We start from the raw sequence: 20,311 nt of genomic DNA, 5'->3' as shown, positions 1-20,311 counted from the left end.
TAGAAAATAAAACGTAAAGCAGAGTCTAAGTCATGTAACGCGAGGGCTCGAAGGTGGTAGATGGACACTCTTCAGAAGAGAAAATAGCAGGCTGGAGACAGAAGATGTTTAAGCAGCACTTTTAACTGAAACTTCCGGCGTCAGACTCCGAACAACAACCGCACTTCCTCGCCTCTGAGGCACACGTGACTAAACCAACCAATCACAGGCGAGACTGAAGCATCGCACTGTAATGATGTAAGAACCACAGAAGCGCGTTTAGTTCTGTTTTAACCTTCGCAGGCCGCTGCTGCCACCATTTTAACCTGTAAATGTGTAAATAATATAGCACAGATACATAAACTTTCAGCTGTGTAAACCTTGTAAATATACATACCGTGAGCCGACTCGGATATATAACCTAACTTCACTTTTAAAACTTTTTTCTCATCAAAATTTTATATTTCTAATTTAAAATTGTGGCTTTCCGTTTCAGTCCGGCCTGTGTGTTACTCTACCCATGTTTGCTGATTGGCTTTAATTACTTTATTCTGAAACCTGCATTAGATTTAAAATCACTAGAAATAATTTTAAATATGAAGTGTGTGTGTGTGCGCGCGCGCGGACTTGCCTTACCCTGTAACAAATTTAGGAGTGTTAGTCTGTTGTTGTTGTTACTTGTTACTTGTTGTTGTTCAGTTTCAGAGACTACGCATGTCTGTTTTGAAAGTGCATATATGAGAAAAGGAGAAGACAAACGAGGACAGTGTTGTTTTCCTGACTCCCTCAGGTCAACACGTCCTTCAAACACCAACACATCAACTCCCACAACTTCAATGTTGACATGGAAACGGATAAGCGGTAGAAGGTGAATGAATGAACACAACACACTGTGCTGTTGTCTTGAATGCACACTAGAGAGCAGCAGTGGATTACTGTGAGACACACACAGGACACAAATGAGAAGCAACCGTACAGATTTCATCATTTTCTGACACTTCTCTTTGGAGGATGCACCTGCAGGCTGTCCTGTCTTTATTCAGCTACATGTAAATGAAGACTTTCAGTATTAGCTGTTGGTGAGTAATAGATGATCCCACCCCTATTTGTTTGTTTCATGTGTGAGCAGCATCTTATTTCCTGGACATGAGATTGTCTAATTTCTGTTAAATAAGTTTAAATACAAAATCCAGGTGAACAACAAAACATCAGCAAACCACACTACAAACCAAAGTCCCTTCTCCCCTTCATTTCTCTTTTTTAGTGGGACTCTAAATTACAGTCACACTATGTTTTAAATATGTAAATATGTAACCACCAACTGAAACCTTTTGGCATTGAGCACAGCTCCTCCTCCTGTCAATCACTCTCAGTTTCAGTGCTGTATTAAAGTGCTCCTCCAGCGCCTCCTCTCCTCCAAACACTCTGATCTGTCAGCAGAAAAGCTGAAGTGAAGTGTTGTTTCCAGGTGTGAGTGGTGTGACGGTGGTGACACAGAAGCCTCCTGTTGTGACGCTGAGGAAAGGAGAGACAGCCACCATTGACTGTAACCTGGGGACTGTTACTAAGAGTGCTGCTCGCTGGTACAAACAGATTCCAGGAGGAGTTCCTCAGTTTATATTACGTTACCATCATAGCCACAGCTCCCCAACCTACGGCTCTGGTTTCTCTGCTCCCAAGTTCACATCAAATCATCAGTCACAAACAAATTATCGTTTGATCATCAACAATGTGGTGGAGGGAGACTCAGCAGTCTATTACTGTCAAACATGGGACAGCTCTGTTAGTGAGTGGGTATCACAGTGATTTACACTGTGACAAAAACCTCCTCACTAAACACTTCTGCTTTTTCACCCACTGACACCTCTTGACATTAACTGAGGCTTTCATCCATCTTTTTAACTTTCAGGTCTGAATATTAAAATATAATTTTTCAAAATCCTCTTCAATTCCACATCCTGTAAAGCTTTGTTCCTGTCATACTGGGAGTGATACACTGTATGAAACTACATGTTTTACACCAAAACAATACATATAAAAACAAATTAAACTGTAGTTCATGTTTTTTCAGAATTAAACCACTGAAGGCTTTTAAATGAAACTATTCATTACATCTAAATTCATGTAGAGAGAAGAGTCTGTATAAAAATCTGTAAATTATTGTTGTCACATACTTCCATTATGAATCTGGCTTCCCTTCTGATTCTTCTTGAACAAACTAAATCAACATAAAGTTCCAAAAAGCAATGTGATTACCAAACTGTAGATGTATTAATTTGGTTGTATGAACTCCTCCTCTTCCTCCACTTCTGCTCTCCTCAGCGTCTTTATAAGCTTCAGTCTCTCTTCTCCTCACACTCCAACCCTGCTCACCTCTCAGCTGGACAGTGAGGGACGTTTACAGCACACACTGACAACATGCTGGGGAGCCTCTGCACTCTCATCGCTGCTCTAACATGTGAGATAATCTCCTCATTCCTTCCAGCTTACGTTTTCAGACAGAGACTTGTCACTCATGTGTTTCTCTGTGTGTGCTGACAGATGTTGACGCAGTGATCGTGTTGACCCAGACGCCTGCTGTTCACACAGTTTCTACAGGACAAGAGATCGTTTTCAAATGCAACATTCAGAGAGATGATGGAAATTTTGTCAGTTGGTACAAACAGGTTCCTGGTAAAGCTCCTCAATATGTTCTGAGATTTTACCACTCTCATAGTTCACCAACTTTTGGAGCAGGATTCTCCTCAGACCGGTTCAACTTCAAGTCCACATCAAACATTGATTACCAGCTCATCATTAAGCGAGCAGAGACAGGAGACTCTGCTCAGTATTTCTGCCAAACATGGGATAGCTCTGCTTCTGCAGCTGTATCACAATGATTCACACTATGACAAAAACCTCAGTGAGAGACTCACTGCAGATTTTGAGGAGGTTTGACAGTCATAAAGATAAAACAGCAGAAGTCCTGAAACAAAACCTTTATGAGAGATGAACAACCTTCTTTAAACTCACCAGAGTTTTAAAGAAGTGCAGCAGTGTTTTGTGAAATAAACAGACTGTTGAAGAGAGTGAGATGTTGACAGCGAAAGTTGGTCTCAACAGGATGTTTCAGTTCCACTCCCCTCATCAGTGAGAGTCGGGAGGTTTTTGTACAGCCATGTATACAAACTGAATCACTGTGGTATTCGGACAAGGCACCAAGCTGAGTGTGACAGGTAAGCACCTTCTAACTGATCATTAAACAAGACTGATTTTATGTTTCTGTCTCATTCTGATAGAAAACCATTCATCTTTGTTATTTCCTGTTGAAAACATTTAGCGGTGAATTATGAATGTTTTTGTCTGTTAGCTTTGTAACCAGATTGTGTCATTGAATGTCAGGGAAGGATCTACAAATAATCTGAATATCTGAAATATAAGCATGGATCAGACAGGTAGGTGGGTAAGAATACTAGGCAGGAAAGCACACTAGACAATCTGGCAGAGAGCAGGTGAAAGTGGACTGGTGTAAGTGTAGGAGACTGATGGGGGAATAGGCCTCAGGTGGGAAGATGGGTGGAGCAAACCAGGTGCAGGGAATGAAGGTGATTGCCAGGCAGGTGGGTGTGTCAGGAACTGCAAAGACAGGAGAGAGATCAAGTAGAGGTCACCGTGACAGACAGCCTGTCTGTGGACCTGAATTAACAACAATGTTGTTTGACTTGGTTTCCATGAGCTTTACTAATCACATGATGACCTTTGCCACTGTGGCCTAACGATGCTAGAAGAATCAGAAAGAAAGCCAGATTCAAGATGGAAATATGTAACAATAATCATTAACAGATTTTTATACACTCTTCACATTACCTGAATTTAGATGTAATTAATAGGTTCGTTCAAAAACCCTCAGTGGTTTGATTCTAAAGAACAGTTTAGTTTAATATATCATGTTTTAATTGTATAAAGGGTCATATAAAGAGTTTGGTCTAGGCCTGCTCTGTATGAAGTGTGTTGATGTAACTTTGTTACGTTTTGGTGTGATACAAATAAAAATGGTTTGATTTGATTTTAGTGTAAAACATGTAGTTTCAGACAGTGTATCACTCCCAGTATGACAGTAACAAAGCTTTACAGGATGTGGAATTGAAGAGGATTTAGAAAAATTATATTTTAATAATCACACCTGAAAGTTAAAAAAATGGATGAAAGCCTCAGTTAATGTCAAGACGTGAAAAAGCAGAAGTGTTTAGTGAGGAGGTTTTTGTCACAGTGTAAATCACTGTGATACCCACTCACTAACAGATCCGTCCCATGTTGCACAGTAATAGACTGCTGAGTCTCCCTCCACCACATTGTTGATGATCAAACAATAATTTGTTTGTGACTGATGATTTGATGTGAACTTGGGAGCAGAGAAACCAGAGCCGTAGGTTGGGGAGCTGAAGCTATGATGGAAATATAATATAAACTGAGGAACTCCTCCTGGAATCTGTTTGTACCAGCGAGCAGCACTCTTAGTAACAGTCCCCAGGTTACAGTCCATGGTGGCTGTCTCTCCTTTCCTCAGCGTCACAACAGGAGGCTTCTGTGTCACCACCGTCACACCACTCACACCTGGAAACAACAAGAAGACATGAAGTGAAGACAAACACAGACTGATGAGTCCAACATGAGCTCAGAGCTGCAGTAAGTCAGCCTCCTTACATGTTAGAGCAGCGATGAGAGTGCAGAGGCTCCCCAGCATGTTGTCAGTGTGTGCTGTAAACGTCCCTCACTGTCCAGCTGAGAGGTGAGCAGGGTTGGAGTGTGAGGAGAAGAGAGACTGAAGCTTATAAAGACACTGAGGGGAGCAGAAGTGGAGGAGGAGGAGGAGTTTCTACACCCAACACAGATATGTCACACCTTCTGCTCTTCAAAAAAACATCTGTCATTTCATCATGTGCAGAAATGTGCTGATGATGTTTGAACAGAACAAAGTAGTTTCCTTCTGTTCAGCTGTTCTCCTTCATAAATAAATGATCACTGGAAATAAACTTGCGTTTGTAGTTTAATATCAAATTGATGAGTCATATCCAAGATAAATATAATAACATGTTCTCTCATCTTCTGCTGTCAGTTTTTATTTTAGTGTGTTTTCTGCAGCTCTCCTCCACCTTCTTCCCTCCAACAGCAGTTTCAGTTGAAGCTCATCCACATCTCCACCTTCACGTCCTCACATCACCACTGATCAGGACCTCGATCCAGGCCCTGGAGGGGTTTCCTGTTCTTTGCACAGCCTCCATCCATTTTCAGATATGATGGCATGATGATGGTCTGTAATCTCCAAAGTCCCTCACATCACTCACTGTTCCTGCCTTGTGTTGCACATGGTGAACAATATTTTGTAGTTGACTCTAAATGAAGCTTCTCCCTGTTGAAATGTTTATTTAAACTCCATTTTTACATTTTCCTTCTCCTCTGCTCATTACAAACTTCTCCACAACTAAAATAAAATTCAGTGTGTTGAACATTTGTCCAGTTTATGCTGATTAATCTCCTGCAAACATTGTGAATCTGAGAGTGTGGATGGTCAGCCTGAGAATCTGTATCTCCCTGTAAATTTACTCTCACCGGTTGATGAGCAAGAGACATGCAAACAATGATTTGGACAGCAGTCAGGGGAAATAAAATATAATAAATGGTTTAAGATATTAGTGGACTTATTTTTATTTCTTTTTTTTTAAAGCGTCTCCATATATAAGAGTGTATTTACACATTGTCTCACTGTGAAACCTGATGAATTGGGTGATAATCACATAAAATATAGACTAATTCGTTTGACCTCTGAGGGACAAATGGTGGGAATTTATTCAGACAAGTTCTCAGTGACAATAAAAACCAATGTCCAATACAACGTATCTTTGAGTGTGGTGACGATTATCACATTCAATTATTTTCTCAGCTCCACGCAGGTAAAACTAGATCCCTGAGTTTATGTTTTATGTCCGGTTAGAAGTGACACAGATTGGTGTTGAGATGGCTCAGCCTGATAAAGCAGAAGCGTTTAATTAGGTGGCCTTTGATCAGAGCAATCTGAGCTATCCTACTTTTGACAGCGGGAGACAGTCAGTTTTAGGGATGATTCAGCGTGAATTTGGAGGGGAGAAACCAGAGCCATAACTTGCAGGCATCCTCTATAGTAAAAGAAAGGAACTTGAAGAACTGAGGGATTCAATTCCACAAACAAAAAAAAAACTTTTTTTTCTCACCTGTGCCTGTTATTGTCACTGTTAGAATTGCAAAAAATTCATTTGAAAAATATAACAAAGCGAAGTGTGTTTCTATGTATTTGTTGCTGTGTTATTCTGTGTATTACACTTTCCCGATGAAATAAATGAAATGAGATGTTGAACTTGTATAAAAAATAAACTTTTAGTATGTACCTGTTCTCCTTTAAAATAACACACCAAATGTTAATTAATATGCTGCAAGTAAAGAAAAGAACTCTTCAACGTATGAAAACTGTATTATATAGCAAATGTTATATTACAAATCTTGACGACGTTTCATCCTCAAAGTCCAGCTATTACAGAGCGGCAGGCTGACAGTGGGGATAGTTTGATAAATCCTTCCACCTTGTGGTCAAAGGGGTCCTTGCACAGAAAGCACCATGCATCTTCATGTGATCTTTTCCTCATATCACACTCATCAAGAAATTATAGAAAACTAACCATCTCCTTCTGAAAAATATAAACACATATCAACTCATGTTCAAACAAATCAGTATTTGTAAAAAAAAAAAAAAAGCAGGAGGCAACAGCTCTAATGTCCATGCGCCCCTCTCCTCCTCGCTCTGACCAACATTGGCCTCGTGATGATCCCCCTGTCAGGGGCCCTCATCTGTGCTCGCAGCGGAGACCTCAGACCAACACTGGGGGGAATCCTCTGTAGGGGTCGGCGAGGCAGAGTGAATCTGCCGTCCTTCAGGTCATCCACGAAAGACTCCACACCGTCAAACTTTGCAGTGAGAGTACCCAGCTCTTCTTTCAGAGCATTAAACTGTGTGTACAGGTCACTCAGAGCGTCTGACAGCGGTTGGATCCTGGACAAAGGCAGACACATTTGGGGGGGAGGAAATGAATAAATGCTTTAAGATTTCCACGGACCAGTCAGAGAACTTTGGCACCGCAAAAGCCTGCGAGCTCACACGAAACAGGAACATTGTTTATTTGCAAGAGTTAAGTGAAATTGGCAACATGAACATGAAAGTCACGATATGCTGTTAAGCAGAAACAGCCCGATCAACTACAGGAAACATCAGGATAACAGACATAAATAATGGAGGAAAAAAAGGTGTTCCTTTTTGTCCAACTCAAACAACACTGAACCTGTGCTGGTTATTTGACAAAATTTGCAGTGAACATGTCCCTAACTGTTGGTATAAATCTGCAGAGCTAAATCTCAGGAGGAAAGGGAGGAAAGACTTTGAATACTATCTGCCAGGATCATTGAAATCCTCATAGCATGAAGCTGAAACATTTCCTGTTTTGTTTTGGTGCTGTCTCCATGGTGAGGTAATTTAAAAAGCAGAGTGGGCCTTGAATGAACCATGGTAATCATGTGTCACATTACTCGCTCTGACAGGTCTTATGTAATTTCTAATCTTATACAACTGTAAGAGCAATAAAATGTTCACTGGCGTCACAGCTTCTTGTTATTCTTGAACGTTTCACAGCTCTCTTGCTCATCGCGTACACTTTATCACGTTGTTGCTCTAGCCTGTGTGTGCCATTGCTGCACAATTCAGTCATCCCAGTGAGATGCTCGAGTGACCCACCTGTTGTATTCGGGGAGGACAGAGGCGTGGTCATTGATGAGCAGGTCTTTCACTTGGGTGAGAATAGCATATTTCCAATTGTCAAGCACCTGAGTCAGGTTGGAACAAGTCTTGCCATTGGCTTCGTCTCCTGAAGAGAGAAATGCACTCTAAGACTAGTATGCCCCGTGAAGAAAAACTTGATTTACGTGATTTTGAAATCTAACACTGCTGATAATCATTTGCACATTGTAGAGAGTTACGACACATCGCCCCTGACCTTTGGCTTCCTGGCGTGATGTTTCCAGCTTTGATTTCTTAGCTCCACATGCTGAGATCATGCAGAGAAGGATCAGAGCCCCCTTCATCCTTATATTACTCAACTGAAAAAAAAAAAATAAATAAATAAATAAAAATAAAAAAAAAAAACACACAAGGGCTGCTGAGGAACAAATTAACAGTAGAGTCAGGAATACGTGACAAAGGTTTGGACATTAAGAGAATTTCCTGAAGTTAGACTGATGCATACCTTGCTTTGAAGAAGTGGCAGAGGTCTTTCCGGGTCAGAGGAGCAGAGTGCACGGTGTTACGAACCTCCAACAGTGACACACTGAGAAACCGTGACCTGGGCAGCACCCTCTTATATCTCCCTCTCTAAACTCCCAGAGCCAATCCCCCATCCCACCTGCTCCCTCCCACTTCTGGGATGCAGGGTTGTGATACACTCTGCAAGCACACTGCTGCATGGCACTGAACACCAAACTCCTGAAACACATCCACGTCCAGGCACATTTTCACATAAGTCTTTTCTGAGATACAGCTTTTAGCTGTCACATCGGCAACAATAATTAAAAATAAATAAATACATGAATAATTAACTCCACAGATTCTGAGTAGAAGGTTCGGATAATCCCCTACGTATGTTCCATCTATCCTCCACATGTCTTTTAGCTGCCATGAGTGGTGCAGGGCGACTGTACGCTCTACTGGCTCTAATTGAGAAGAGGTGTCCGATTTGTGGTTCCAGAGTAGCATTCTTACTATCTACTGTAATACAATCTGCTAAGCATCTGCGCTACGACAGACCCAGCCAGCAACTGTCAAGGGGCCGAGCAAAACCTGAATTGCTACATTCATTGAAACTGAGTGTAAAAGAATGAGAACAGGTGATGTTTGGTCTAAATTATTTCAATAAAATGGGCCATTTTAGAGATTATATTGAAGTATTTGATCCTGACAAGTTCATTTTGAAATGATTGGCCCAATCATTTCATTTAGATTGACATAAATTCATCTTGAAAAATGTAAATACATTTTTAGATGTAATCTTACTGATCAGGTGAACACATTACCTCTTGCTGCACAGCAAAAAACTAATTCTATTTAACATCTGGACAGGCAAATTCAGCTGGACCCATGAGAAGAAGAAAAGTATATATATCACTGAAGCACTTTTTCCATCACTTTTAAAAGCCGGGCAAAAGGAGCAATTTTCCTTGTCAGAAATGAAATGAAATTCCATCACTGATATTCTCCAGACCTGATTTGAAAGACTGAGCAGCAGTTCTGCGTTGATGTTTGTGGATAGATGTAATGATATATGACATGAGGCCAACCCAATCAGTGCTGAAAAGGAATCTGACTGGCAACCATCCCCACCATCTGCACCAACTTGGAGCCCACAAAGACGACACAACGTAACATACGCTGTAGGTAGTATGAACATGGTGGTATCTGCTCAATACATCTTCAGTGCTGACAGCATCATTGGACGTGTTGGATTTTGCACAAACGGTGCAAGCTAAATAAAATTTCAACCGCACCCTCCCGAACAAGGAAACAGTGAGATTTGTTAAAATAAAACTTACCAATCATTCTGTCAGCAGACAAATTTGCTGTAATCTTATGTAAGCTATTTGAATAAACGATTTACTAACTAACAGTTGACATTTGAGTATTTTAGTGGTGATTGTTTGGCTTTTGAGTCCAGCAGACTGGAGTTCGTTGTTTTCCCTGTGAGTTATTTTCCACCTCAGCAGTGGAACTGTGCAGCAGAGTAGTACTTTGTGTTTTACAGGCACTGAAGAAAGTATTCAAAATTTCTACTTCAGTAAAAATGTAAAACTTCAGAGTGTAAAATGAACTTCAAATATCAAAAAGAAAAAGAAGATATTCACTGACTTTAAACTATAACATGGAGAAGACGTATGTAGTAGGGGGAAATGCAATTACTTTACTAGAATACCAGTAATCTTCAAACTGTAAAGAGTCACACTAGGTGTAAAACTGTTCATATTTATCCACATTGTAACAACTACACTTTGCTACTCTTAATTGGAATGGAAAGAGATTCGTGGCGGGACTGATGCCCAGCTTTATAAGTCACTCGAGTCCCATCTGGAGTCCACCACCGGTCTGACTGCAGCAGGAGAAGGCAACTTCATTCCAGCTCTCCGCAGCTCAGCCCAGCACAAGCAGAGGAAGGAATGACAGCAGTGGACCTACAGAGCCAGAGGATGAGATGGCCAGGCCTCTCTCTTTCTCTCTTGTTGTCGACTGACACCAGCACATCTCGTCATAATGAGTTTATCAGAGGGATGCTCAAACTGATGTATATCAGTTCTCATGTCCAAAGACTGTTGCCAAACAGAAGGTGCACCTTGGGGATTCTTATGTTTCCTAATGAGTAACATGACTGACCCAGAAGATGATGTAATCAGCTGTTAGCTTTTCACCGAGGCATAAAACTTGATAAGCTTAGCAGGAGGGGATGTAAGGATTTCTGACAGTTGATTACTTTCAGTTGGAGATCGCAGCTCCTGTCTTCATAGTGAAGTGAATCTGGACAAAATCAAAGTACTTCTTGAATGTGTTGATGCCAGCTCATAAATGAGATCATTGTGGAGGTGTTGGAAGCTGTATTTTCTCTGAATCTATTGTCTTTTACCAACATTATTTGAGCCAAAGTAGATTAAATACATTCTGGAGAAGGTGCTGTACTGAAAACAGACCATAAATCTTTTCCAAAAATATTCACAGTTGTTTATTATTATTATTATTATTATTATTATTAATTTATTTTTTTTTTAATTTATTTTTTATTATTATTTTTTTTATTTATGGGTAGAATCTACAAACAGAAATTGTTTAAGGGGATTAATACTGACATTTACACATACACACATATATATATATGTATGCATATATATAATAAGTATATAAAATGCTGACCTGAGTATATCAAGGTTCATGACTGCCTTCCAGTGGTCACAGTGAGATACTGCCAAACTGCTTTAAATTCCACTCCAACATATTGTTTATATCAGGATGATCCCTCTTGTACAAATTTTTGTTTGTGTCTATCTGCTTGACACGTTCATATATTAGCCTGGGTTAAGAGAGCCTGCTGGCAAACACTTGCAAAATAAAGCGAAAACCAGAGCGATCAGAAAAGGGCCAAAAGGAATAATCATGGAAAGATTTTGTTCATTATTGTGGTCCAGCATGCTTGAAGAGTTGAGTAGGAAAAACACAGAAAAATAGGAAAATAACAGTTGGGAGAGCATGCTGCAGTGATTTCTGCTTCAGCTAAAACACAGTGATAGCCAAGCAGGAGGGTGGCGGGGGTCTCTGGTCTGGTCTCTAGTCCAGTCCCTGTGGAGGGGTCCAATCTCTGCTTAATTAATCTAGACATGCCTGGCTGCACACCGGGAATCAAACCCACAACCTTCTTATGCCTTATTGCGGGGACAACAACGCTAACCACTATGCCACCGTTATTATATTTTATTATGCATATGTTAGATATGATAGGTATTTCCTCTGGATGGGCACCAAAGCAGTATTATTATACAGTATTATTAGGGACTACATTACATGTCTGAATTAAATCACAGTCGGTTTTGTTTGTTTGTTTCAGCTGTGCTTTTAGTCAGTTAGATGAAACACATACTGGTGTTTCTTTAATTGTCCATTTCTTCTTTCCTTCACCCAATAAAACGATTACATAACAGTTAAAACATTCGACATGCTAGTTGTCGAGTTGTAGAGTAAGCCTCATGTCAAAAGTGACCTGTGTGTGTGTGTGTGAGTGGCTGTCTCATTCACGCTGTGGTAACTGTCTAATCCCTTCACCATGACTCTCACATGATGGAGAAATCCCACATCCCACAGGAGCCTGGGGCTGAACACGGCGCAGTTACTCCACCTCGGCTCACATGTTCGTCTGTTCCTGCTGTGGAGGAGCTGCTGCGCTTTAGCTTCTGTCATTGTGACCAGCTAAAAGCACAGAAGAGGATCAGTTGCTAGAGGCCGACAAAATGAGGAGATACTGGGAGGTAAAAAGGATCGCTTTTCCGTGGCTGAGGAGGGACGATACACAGAGTGAATCCACTCCACTCATACCAAAGGTAAGGGCTCACTTCAACTTTGTTTTGATGGAAGTCTAAATATGGTTGACCTTAAAGTTTGGAAAAAGAAAAAAAAAAAAGTTTCATTCCTGTGTGTCCAAAGGCAAAGGCAGATGCTGAAGAGCTTGACAACATCACCAGTGAACTTCACCAAGCAAATAATGAACAGGACCGTAGCAGTTCTGTTTTCACAAGGATTAAGCCGCATTACGGTTATTCTTTGGTGGAGTATTTCTTAAAATATTGCCTATTCGTATGCAATTTGCTGTTCACAGCTTTGGGCCTAGTGGTTCTTGGTCTGGGAATGTGGGGCCTTATCACCAAAGAGTCGTTTGCTCAGGAGAAGATCGGCAGCATCGGCACTGACCCAATGCTAATACTTGTGTCTCTGGGCTTGGTGCTGACTACACTCTGCCTCTCAGGGTGTGTGGGCGCCATCAGAGAGAACTACTGCTTACTGAAGCTGTTCTCCACCATGGTGCTGGTGCTCGTAACAGCCCAGATACTGGCTGCCATCTTAGCCTACAGTCTACAAGATCAGGTGGGAAACTACCTCCGATCGGGGATGTTAGCCGCCATGGCACGCTACCAGGATGATCTGGATCTGAGGTTCATCACTGACGAGATTCAGTCCAATCTGCAGTGCTGTGGGGCAGATAACTACCATGACTGGGAGATAAACATGTGGGTAGAATGTGACTCACATGACTGTATCAATGAAAAAAGACTTATTGCTCATGATGTAGAAATTCCCTGAAAAGCTTTTTTTTTCCCAATTTTCCTCAGATATTATAACTGCTCTGCTCCAGGAGTGCTGGCCTGTGGCGTCCCTGCCACATGTTGTGTGGACCCTTTGGAGAACGGCACAGTGTGGAACTCTCAGTGCGGGGTTGGAGCCCAGCAGCTCGATGAGTTCACCGCTCAGAGTGTGATCTTCCTGGGCGGTTGCCTGGGGGGAATCTCCCGCTGGATTGAGCAGCATGAAGGCCTGATAGGGACAGTTAGCATCGTTGTAATGGGCGTCCAGATTCTGACTCTGTTTATTAGTACACGACTGATGGAAAGCATCCGCAGGCATAGAGGGCAGATATGAGGTGAAAGCAACAAAAACAGCTGATATCTGATGAGAGTTGACTGCTTTTGGATTGGGGTCTTTCTTGATACAAAATCCAATAGCACTATACAAAATTTGGATAACAAAATATAGAGCCAAAGCGCATAATTCAGCTTGTAGCTTCATGCTTCAAACTGCAAGGAGGCAAAGTGTTGTCAATCTCTAAATCGGTATGTGCCATATACTTTTGTTGTGCTGTAAAAAAAATGTTACCAGACTTTCCCAGAATTTCCACCCCTGTTACCAGCCTCTACCAGTTGCTGGATGTGTTAGTTGATGTGTTATTACATCATATAAATATAGTCAGTAAGAATAAAAACAAGCATATTTCCCATAAACATTGATCCTAAATACAAAGCAACATTTCAGTTCATTGACCTTTTGCACTTCTATCGATCCCTCCATCCACCCAAAATACTGTTGATCTGTCCCGGGCAGCTCCCCACTGACATTTGATGAAGGCGGGATACCTCCTGGACTGGTGACCACGCTATTGCATGCCGACAAATAGAAACAAACAAACAAGAACAATCAAACGCCACACAGAAAATCAGAATTCACAAATGGGCGGCTCCTCTTTTGAAAAAAAAAAAAGGGACAAATAAATTGCAATATAAATGAATTATTATTTATTGTGATATGATGTAATGTGCTAAAGAATGACGTAGTGTTTAATATGGAGCAATTCAAAGAAAGAACAAGGAGAAAGAGAAATTGTTGTTAAGTTGTGAAAAAACATTTCAAGTTTTATTGTGAGGTTGATTAAAAATAATGAATATGATGGTGACAGTTATGAAGGAACATTAATGCCAGCAACTAAGTCTGGAATTACAGGTCCAACTGCAACAATAACATAATAAAACTTATGAAAATATATTTAATTTATAAAAACACCCCAGGCAATGAATAACACCCACCAAGTGCAGACATATATTTTACATACTACATCTTCAAGCAAAGCCAACATATGGATTCATATTGTTGGAGCTGGTAGTTGAAATTCCAACGCTGGTGACCACAAAAAGAATTTTTAGAGAAAAAAAATTCTCAGTGAAGAGGCTCAGATGATACCGTACTGAGCCAGTTCATGTAGCTCTAGATGGCTGTAAGCTTCCCATGGGCAGATTACAGTGATATCTATAAAAAGAAAGAAAGAAAGAAAAACGGAAAATTACTTTAAAAAAGGAAAAGTTGAATGAATGTTTGGAATATTTGGAATGGCCTAAAAGTGTTGATCCTTACCTGTGCCAAGACCTTCCATACCTGGGATTTCCTCTCCAAACCTGAGAGAGAAAGACAAAAAGGTTCATTGGAGTGGGCAAGGGTTACTTTAAACATGCTGTGAGGGCAAATTCTCTTCATAATGCAAAAACATAAATGAGTAATACCTACCCAATCACGCCTCTCTTAGGAGGCTTGCTTTTGAACTGGCGGGTGTTCCTCTGTTTGAATTTGGGGGGGCCCTTGCGTGGAGAACCAGGACCGGTGGCTCTGAGTGGTGCTTTGCTTCCAGTCTTCGCTTCAGGTTTGGCCACATCCAAATTCATATTCCTTTTGTTTGAGCTGCAATGGGGCTGTCCAAATTGAATGATATTGCATTCAAGATTATGGCCATTTGAAACCATCAATTATAAATTTTCATAACTATTTTAATATCTTAATATCTTGTGCTCACATTACTAATCAAGCCTCAACAATGCCTCTAAACTTCACTGTGCCCTCATAATCAGATTATTGTGAGCACATGCTGAATCTGCTTACACAGATAGACTCAGGCAGTCAGTTTGTCTGCAAGTGAGATGATTTTGAGAGGAAATTTAACAAATGTGGAACATCATTCAAAGGAAAAATTAACATTGTAATTTATTCAGCTAAAGAAATTGAATAAGTAATTATAGAGCAATTCAAAGCAGATAGATGTAAATCATTCTCAAATTACAAATAAAACTATAAATTGTGTTGTGTCTTATATATTAAGATTCACCCGGTTACAGGTTTCTACTGTGTCACAAATTCTATTGTATTTTGTATTTTTGTTTTGGGAAAAACGTTGTTCTTCTTTTGTCCCTTAAATAATCTTTGCCCTTCTTACATTCTTGTAACATTAATAAACAATCATAGAATAATATATAAACAATTACAATAATGTATACATTTTTCATAATAAGACTAAACTATTAATATTTAAATTACATTTCACGTTGAAAGCACAGCTAATGACAAAATGCAATGTGAGGCAAATTATAATTTATGATATAATATTAGTAATGGAATCAGACTCTGAGTCAAAAATACAAATATAATGAAAGCAAATACTCACTGCTGTTATTGTAAGCTGGTTGTGTTGTGGAGATTTGGGCTGTCGTTATATGACAGTTGTGTTTAGTGAAGCTCCTCTTATACTCTTCAGACTTTGAGAAGATTAGGATCTACCTGCCTACCACTGCATAATAAACAGTGGATCCATTACAGATAGGCTGACAGGCAATTCAGCTTGGCGCTGCCCACATTTGCATATTTCCACCACGTTCCAGAAATGTGCGATGCAGCAGTGGGATTTTCTCAAAATATGTCCCATGATCCTCAGCAGCCCCCATCACCTGTAATATTATGCAAGACCCATAGCCGAGAACATACTAGCATGAAGAGTGGTAGAGTTCTCCTTTCGTCAGCAGTCTCTCAGATTGAGGCTCACATGTCTAGGTTAATCCTCCTACCACCCAACCTTCATACACCTAAAGAGATATACACATCCTGTTCATTCATCTCACAGGTTACTGCTGCTTCTCCATTTGTAATTCCTGTACATGCACACCCACAGATGACACATATGGACACAGGCTCTTGTTTGTGTGAACATGAAAATTAATCAATACATTGTTGATTTCATAAAAGTAAAATGGCCAAAAAAGTAAAAATGTTGGAAAGCAATGTTGGAAAGCAATCTTTATCCATTGTCTTTTTCATTTATATAATGTATTATTAGTAGAAGGATCCATAAATGTAATATACATACATGTTGATCTTGGAAAGAACTTTTGTGCGTAGTGATTACTTTACTAACACTTTATAACCTACGTTTTGATGATGATGATGATGATGATGATGATGCTTTAGCTAATGGTATTTTTGTTCTGAATGCAGGAATTCTTTGGAGTAGTTTTAAATGATAGTTTTTACATTTATATTACTTCTTTTTAATAAAGTTAATGAACAGAGTAGGTCTTCCAACATTCCACTACAATGTATTGTAATATTTTAAGAATATTTTAGATTTTATTCTCACCTTTATTGGACCGACCCATTTTATGTCCAAGTACCACTAACAGCATTTTCTGACAATCAGTAATAAGACACACACTTGGTTGAGTGAACTTTACTGTCATCTTGAGGTAGCAGATGGAAACAGCAGCAGTTATACTAACCAATGAGAATTTCCTTCATGGAAAAGATCGTTTATTTTACATCCATGTCACTCTGATCTGACTTTAGTTTACCTTTTCGTAACGAGGTATATTTACCATATTAGTTTTTAATTCTTACGGCACTTAAAAATAAATCTTCATCTGTTTATTAGAGGAAACACTTAGATGCGTTCATATATCATCAGCGTTTAAATATTTGCCATTTTGCATCCGAAAAAAATGACGAAGTGAGAGCTCACGACTTCCTGGTTCATTGACGACCTAGTGTCGGGGTTCATAGGTTAAAGGCCAACCACGCTGCTCTACATGTGTTATTTTGTCATGTGTTGGTTAAAATAAAAGTGCCGCAACATGGGAAAGAGTAAGAAGAATAAAACCGGAGACTCGGGGAAACGAGCGAATAAGGCCGGTAAACATTCAAGGTACCGTGAGGAAGCCAGTGTGTCGAGGGAAAAGCTAATGGCTGCTAGCCGCTAGCAGATATGAACTCTGTCAGAGTTAATAGAGTTAGAGGCTCTTTTAAGAGAAGACGTTAAATTGCAGTACACCTTTAAAAGTGTTCATTCCCGTATTGTAATGCGTTCCCATTTCAGAGATGTCAAACTGAAGCGAGATGATAAACCCAAGAAAGCCAAACAGCAGGACCACCTTCAACATATCCCCTTCAGGCTCAGGGAGATCATGAAGAGCAGAGCGGAGCTGAAATCTGGATCCATGAAATCCAAAAAGCTGAAAGAAGGTGAGCTAAACAAACAACAGCAACTTTCTAACACGTTTCAGCGATTAGTTTGCTCTATAAACCCCAAGATGCTCTGTGTTTCTCAGCTGCCCAGGAGCCCCGGGACGGAGACATACCTGTGCCACACTTCAGGAGGCAGAAGAATGAAAGTGAGAAGGCCTACGTCCGCCGCATGCAGAGGGAGACGGACCACGTCCTCTTCCTCACCCGGAACCAGGCAGACAGGAAGCCTGAGCTGGAGGAAGACCAGGCCAAGTCTGAGAAAAAGAAGGAGTAAGTCAGCAGCAAAGATGAGGGAGGATTGACGTTTGTCTTGGTTTGGTGGATGCCAGCTGCCCCAGAGTAATAACGCTTTACACACATTTATATGCAAGATAGGTACACAGATAAACAGAGAACTGTGTTATCATCCTTGAATGATCCATATCTAATTGATTGATTCTTCTTTGCTGTCGTGTTACAGGAATGATAGAGTGCGATTACAGAGGCTGCACCAGAAAAAGTTGAACCGACAAGAGGCCATGATGGAAAAAGAAATGTTTGTGGGTAAGGTTTGGAAAAAAAAAAATATCAGCAATAATAACCACAAACAATGTGAGGGGGTAGTTTGTTACATTGAGACATGTTGGGTGTGGGGTTAAGACTCCATTCCTGCAGTTTCACTTGGTTCTCCACAACTAGCTTGCCAGATTTCTGAATATGTATAAACTGCGTTATATCTTGAGAGAATATCAGAAAATTATTTGGGCCATGATTTGAATACTAGTATGAGCAGAGGAACATATTTTGTTAAGTTCTTGAACTTGTGGAAAATTTTAAAAGAACTTTGCTCATGTTTTCTGGTATTTAAAAGAATTTTAATAACAGTGTTTTGAAGACGCTTTAATCGTAAAATGGCCATCTCAGGAAAAGGATGAGATAGTTGTCACGCTCCGTTCTGTTGGAGAGAAAAGCATAGGGATGTTTTCTAAAAACCTTGCACTTGAATCTTGTTTCTCTTGGCATTTTTTCAGTCAACAAAGGGTTGCAGCAGGGTCAAACATTTTCTTTCTTTTTAATGTGTTTATATTTAGGAACCTCCAGATTATTCCATCAAAGCTTTTTGTATTTACAAAATGATTTTTGTTCTATAGATCACGTTCCCTTTGGAGAAGTCTCAATGGCCCCACCAACTTTGACAACTAAACCCAAAAAAGCTCAAGTCAAACCTCAGGTAAAAATGATGTACATTTATCGTGTGATGCTAGTGATGTTTGAATAAGTGGTTAACAGTTTTTCTGTTCTACCTCCATATTGCAGAAGGCTTCAAAGGATCTGCTTCTCAACTCTCTTTTGGGGCACACAGTGTCCTCCACAGCCAATCCCTCCATGGCCAGACAAAGAATCATGGAGGAGGAGCGGGAACGAGCAGTGGAAGCTTATCGTCATCTGAAAAAACAAAAGCAGCAGCAGCAAGAGGCAAGGACTGCCAGCCTGGCAAAACTTTAGATCCTTCAATGATGTCCTGTGTTACCAACTCAATGACTGACTGCAGTCAGCAGTGATGTTCAAAAACTGAGACGGATCATAAGATAGCCATCAGAAGACTGTATGTATTCCTCGTAACTGGATCTGATTTGCCAATTGAAGAGCCTACTGCAATGTAGTGTGTATGTATTTGGAATCACGGGCCATAGTATAAGGTAAGTTTGAAAGACATTCACTCGCCATCATAATCATCTGTTTGGTTCAAAAGAGAACTGGATATTATTATGATCAGTGTACCCAATCACCTCAAACTACCACGAATAACATACAGACAAGATGCTTTCATTGAGTTTTCAGCTGTGCTGTTCACCAGCAAGCAATCACTGCCTTCATTTTCCCATTTTAAGATAACCACTGTGACATAATCCAATAAAACCATGTCATCAAATTATCTCAAGGCAAATGTACACCTCAGATTAATTTCTGTAGATCCACTAGATGGCAGTCCTCGTACAGAGCGCTGGATTTTGATTAGTTGTTAAGAGAGATGACAGACTCTGTGGAATGAATTATTTCAGACTTCTTAAAATGTATGTAAGTATATTTTTGTCGGCACACTGTGCCATAGTATATATGTTGCTTTTCATCTAGTTTATGTAGTCAGCAGTCTGTGTTTAGTAGGTGAAATTGAGTGAAATGTATAAATACAACACGTTAAAAAAAAAAAAAAAATTATAATAATAATCTATATCTGCAGGAAGGATTTGCCCCTTTGTTAAATCCCCATTATTTTGATAACATTTAATGTGTTTTTTGTTCTTAAGCTTTAAAAACTTAAAGGTTCATAAATTACCTGACCTTTCATAAATCTGGTCATCTCTTTCAGGTCCATTTAATAATTTTTAATTTTAATTGATTTTTGTTCTGGAGCTTTCAGTCATAGGATAAGATAATCTTTGAAAGCCATGCAACTCCTCCACTCTCTCAGAATACGTTGCATTATCTTGCTGTTAAAAGGTGCTTTTCAAAAAATGTGTTTTACTTGCTGTTTCCAGGTTCTAGATTGTATTTTGAAGAATAAACCAACCTTTGGAGAGACAGAATGTAAAAACTGGTTTATAACTCAATTCTCTGTATACCTCCCAGAGAGCCTGAATCTTGGGAAAAATAAATCACATCAGCCTTTTAAAATGGGAAATACTTATTAGAGCCTGGCAAAGCTATTTACATTTCTAATCCCTAAAAGCTTTACCCTCATGAACAAGGCCTTTGTGTGGCCTCTTGAACAAAATATACTAATTCAGATTTGTTGTTGGGTAGCCTGATCTTTTAAAGCACCCTCGATCAAAAGGCAAGAGTTAGAAATTGAATGCATTTGTAATATTGATAATATCAACAGATGGC

The 20,311-nt window shown here is 39.9% G+C and overlaps 4 protein-coding genes across 5 annotated transcripts in view; 2 read left to right on the top strand and 2 right to left on the bottom strand.

The window, feature by feature from the left end:
• Nucleotides 1-4,781, bottom strand: part of LOC115047234 (immunoglobulin lambda-1 light chain-like) — a 357,726-nt gene extending 352,945 nt beyond the window's left edge. Inside the window, exons 1-2 of the mRNA XM_029508034.1 lie at nt 4,663-4,781; nt 4,250-4,572 (exon numbers count right to left, since the gene is read on the bottom strand). Of these exons, the coding sequence (XP_029363894.1) occupies nt 4,250-4,572; nt 4,663-4,702 (363 nt within the window). The 5' untranslated portion in view covers nt 4,703-4,781. The remainder of the gene's footprint in view (nt 1-4,249; nt 4,573-4,662) is intronic.
• Nucleotides 4,782-12,072: 7,291 nt separating this feature from the next.
• On the top strand, nt 12,073-13,255 carry tspan10 (tetraspanin 10). Its single transcript, XM_029508024.1, has 3 exons — nt 12,073-12,162; nt 12,266-12,846; nt 12,949-13,255. Exons 1-3 carry the CDS (start codon nt 12,073-12,075, stop codon nt 13,253-13,255), a joined length of 978 nt encoding a protein of 325 aa, XP_029363884.1.
• A 792-nt stretch (nt 13,256-14,047) lies between these two features.
• pde6ga (phosphodiesterase 6G, cGMP-specific, rod, gamma, paralog a) lies at nt 14,048-16,056 on the bottom strand. Its single transcript, XM_029508889.1, has 4 exons — nt 15,597-16,056; nt 14,669-14,850; nt 14,519-14,559; nt 14,048-14,413 (listed from the first exon to the last, which is right to left on the bottom strand). Exons 2-4 carry the CDS (start codon nt 14,821-14,823, stop codon nt 14,337-14,339), a joined length of 273 nt encoding a protein of 90 aa, XP_029364749.1. The 5' UTR covers nt 14,824-14,850; nt 15,597-16,056; the 3' UTR covers nt 14,048-14,336.
• A 919-nt stretch (nt 16,057-16,975) lies between these two features.
• ccdc137 (coiled-coil domain containing 137) lies at nt 16,976-19,691 on the top strand. Of its 2 annotated transcripts, none has more exons than XM_029509309.1 (6): nt 16,976-17,123; nt 17,295-17,440; nt 17,527-17,713; nt 17,904-17,986; nt 18,574-18,653; nt 18,740-19,691. In XM_029509309.1, the coding sequence occupies exons 1-6, from the start codon at nt 17,053-17,055 to the stop codon at nt 18,926-18,928; spliced, it is 756 nt and encodes a 251-aa protein (XP_029365169.1). In that variant the 5' UTR covers nt 16,976-17,052; the 3' UTR covers nt 18,929-19,691. The 2 variants fall into 2 exon arrangements, with proteins under 2 accessions (XP_029365169.1, XP_029365168.1); XM_029509308.1 differs by having other exon boundaries at nt 17,482-17,713.
• Nucleotides 19,692-20,311: the final 620 nt, after the last annotated feature.

This window comes from Echeneis naucrates, chromosome 8 (assembly GCF_900963305.1).
Source record: "Echeneis naucrates chromosome 8, fEcheNa1.1, whole genome shotgun sequence".
NCBI classification, from domain to species: domain Eukaryota; kingdom Metazoa; phylum Chordata; class Actinopteri; order Carangiformes; family Echeneidae; genus Echeneis; species Echeneis naucrates.
This window is presented reverse-complemented; position numbering and strand designations above follow the sequence as displayed.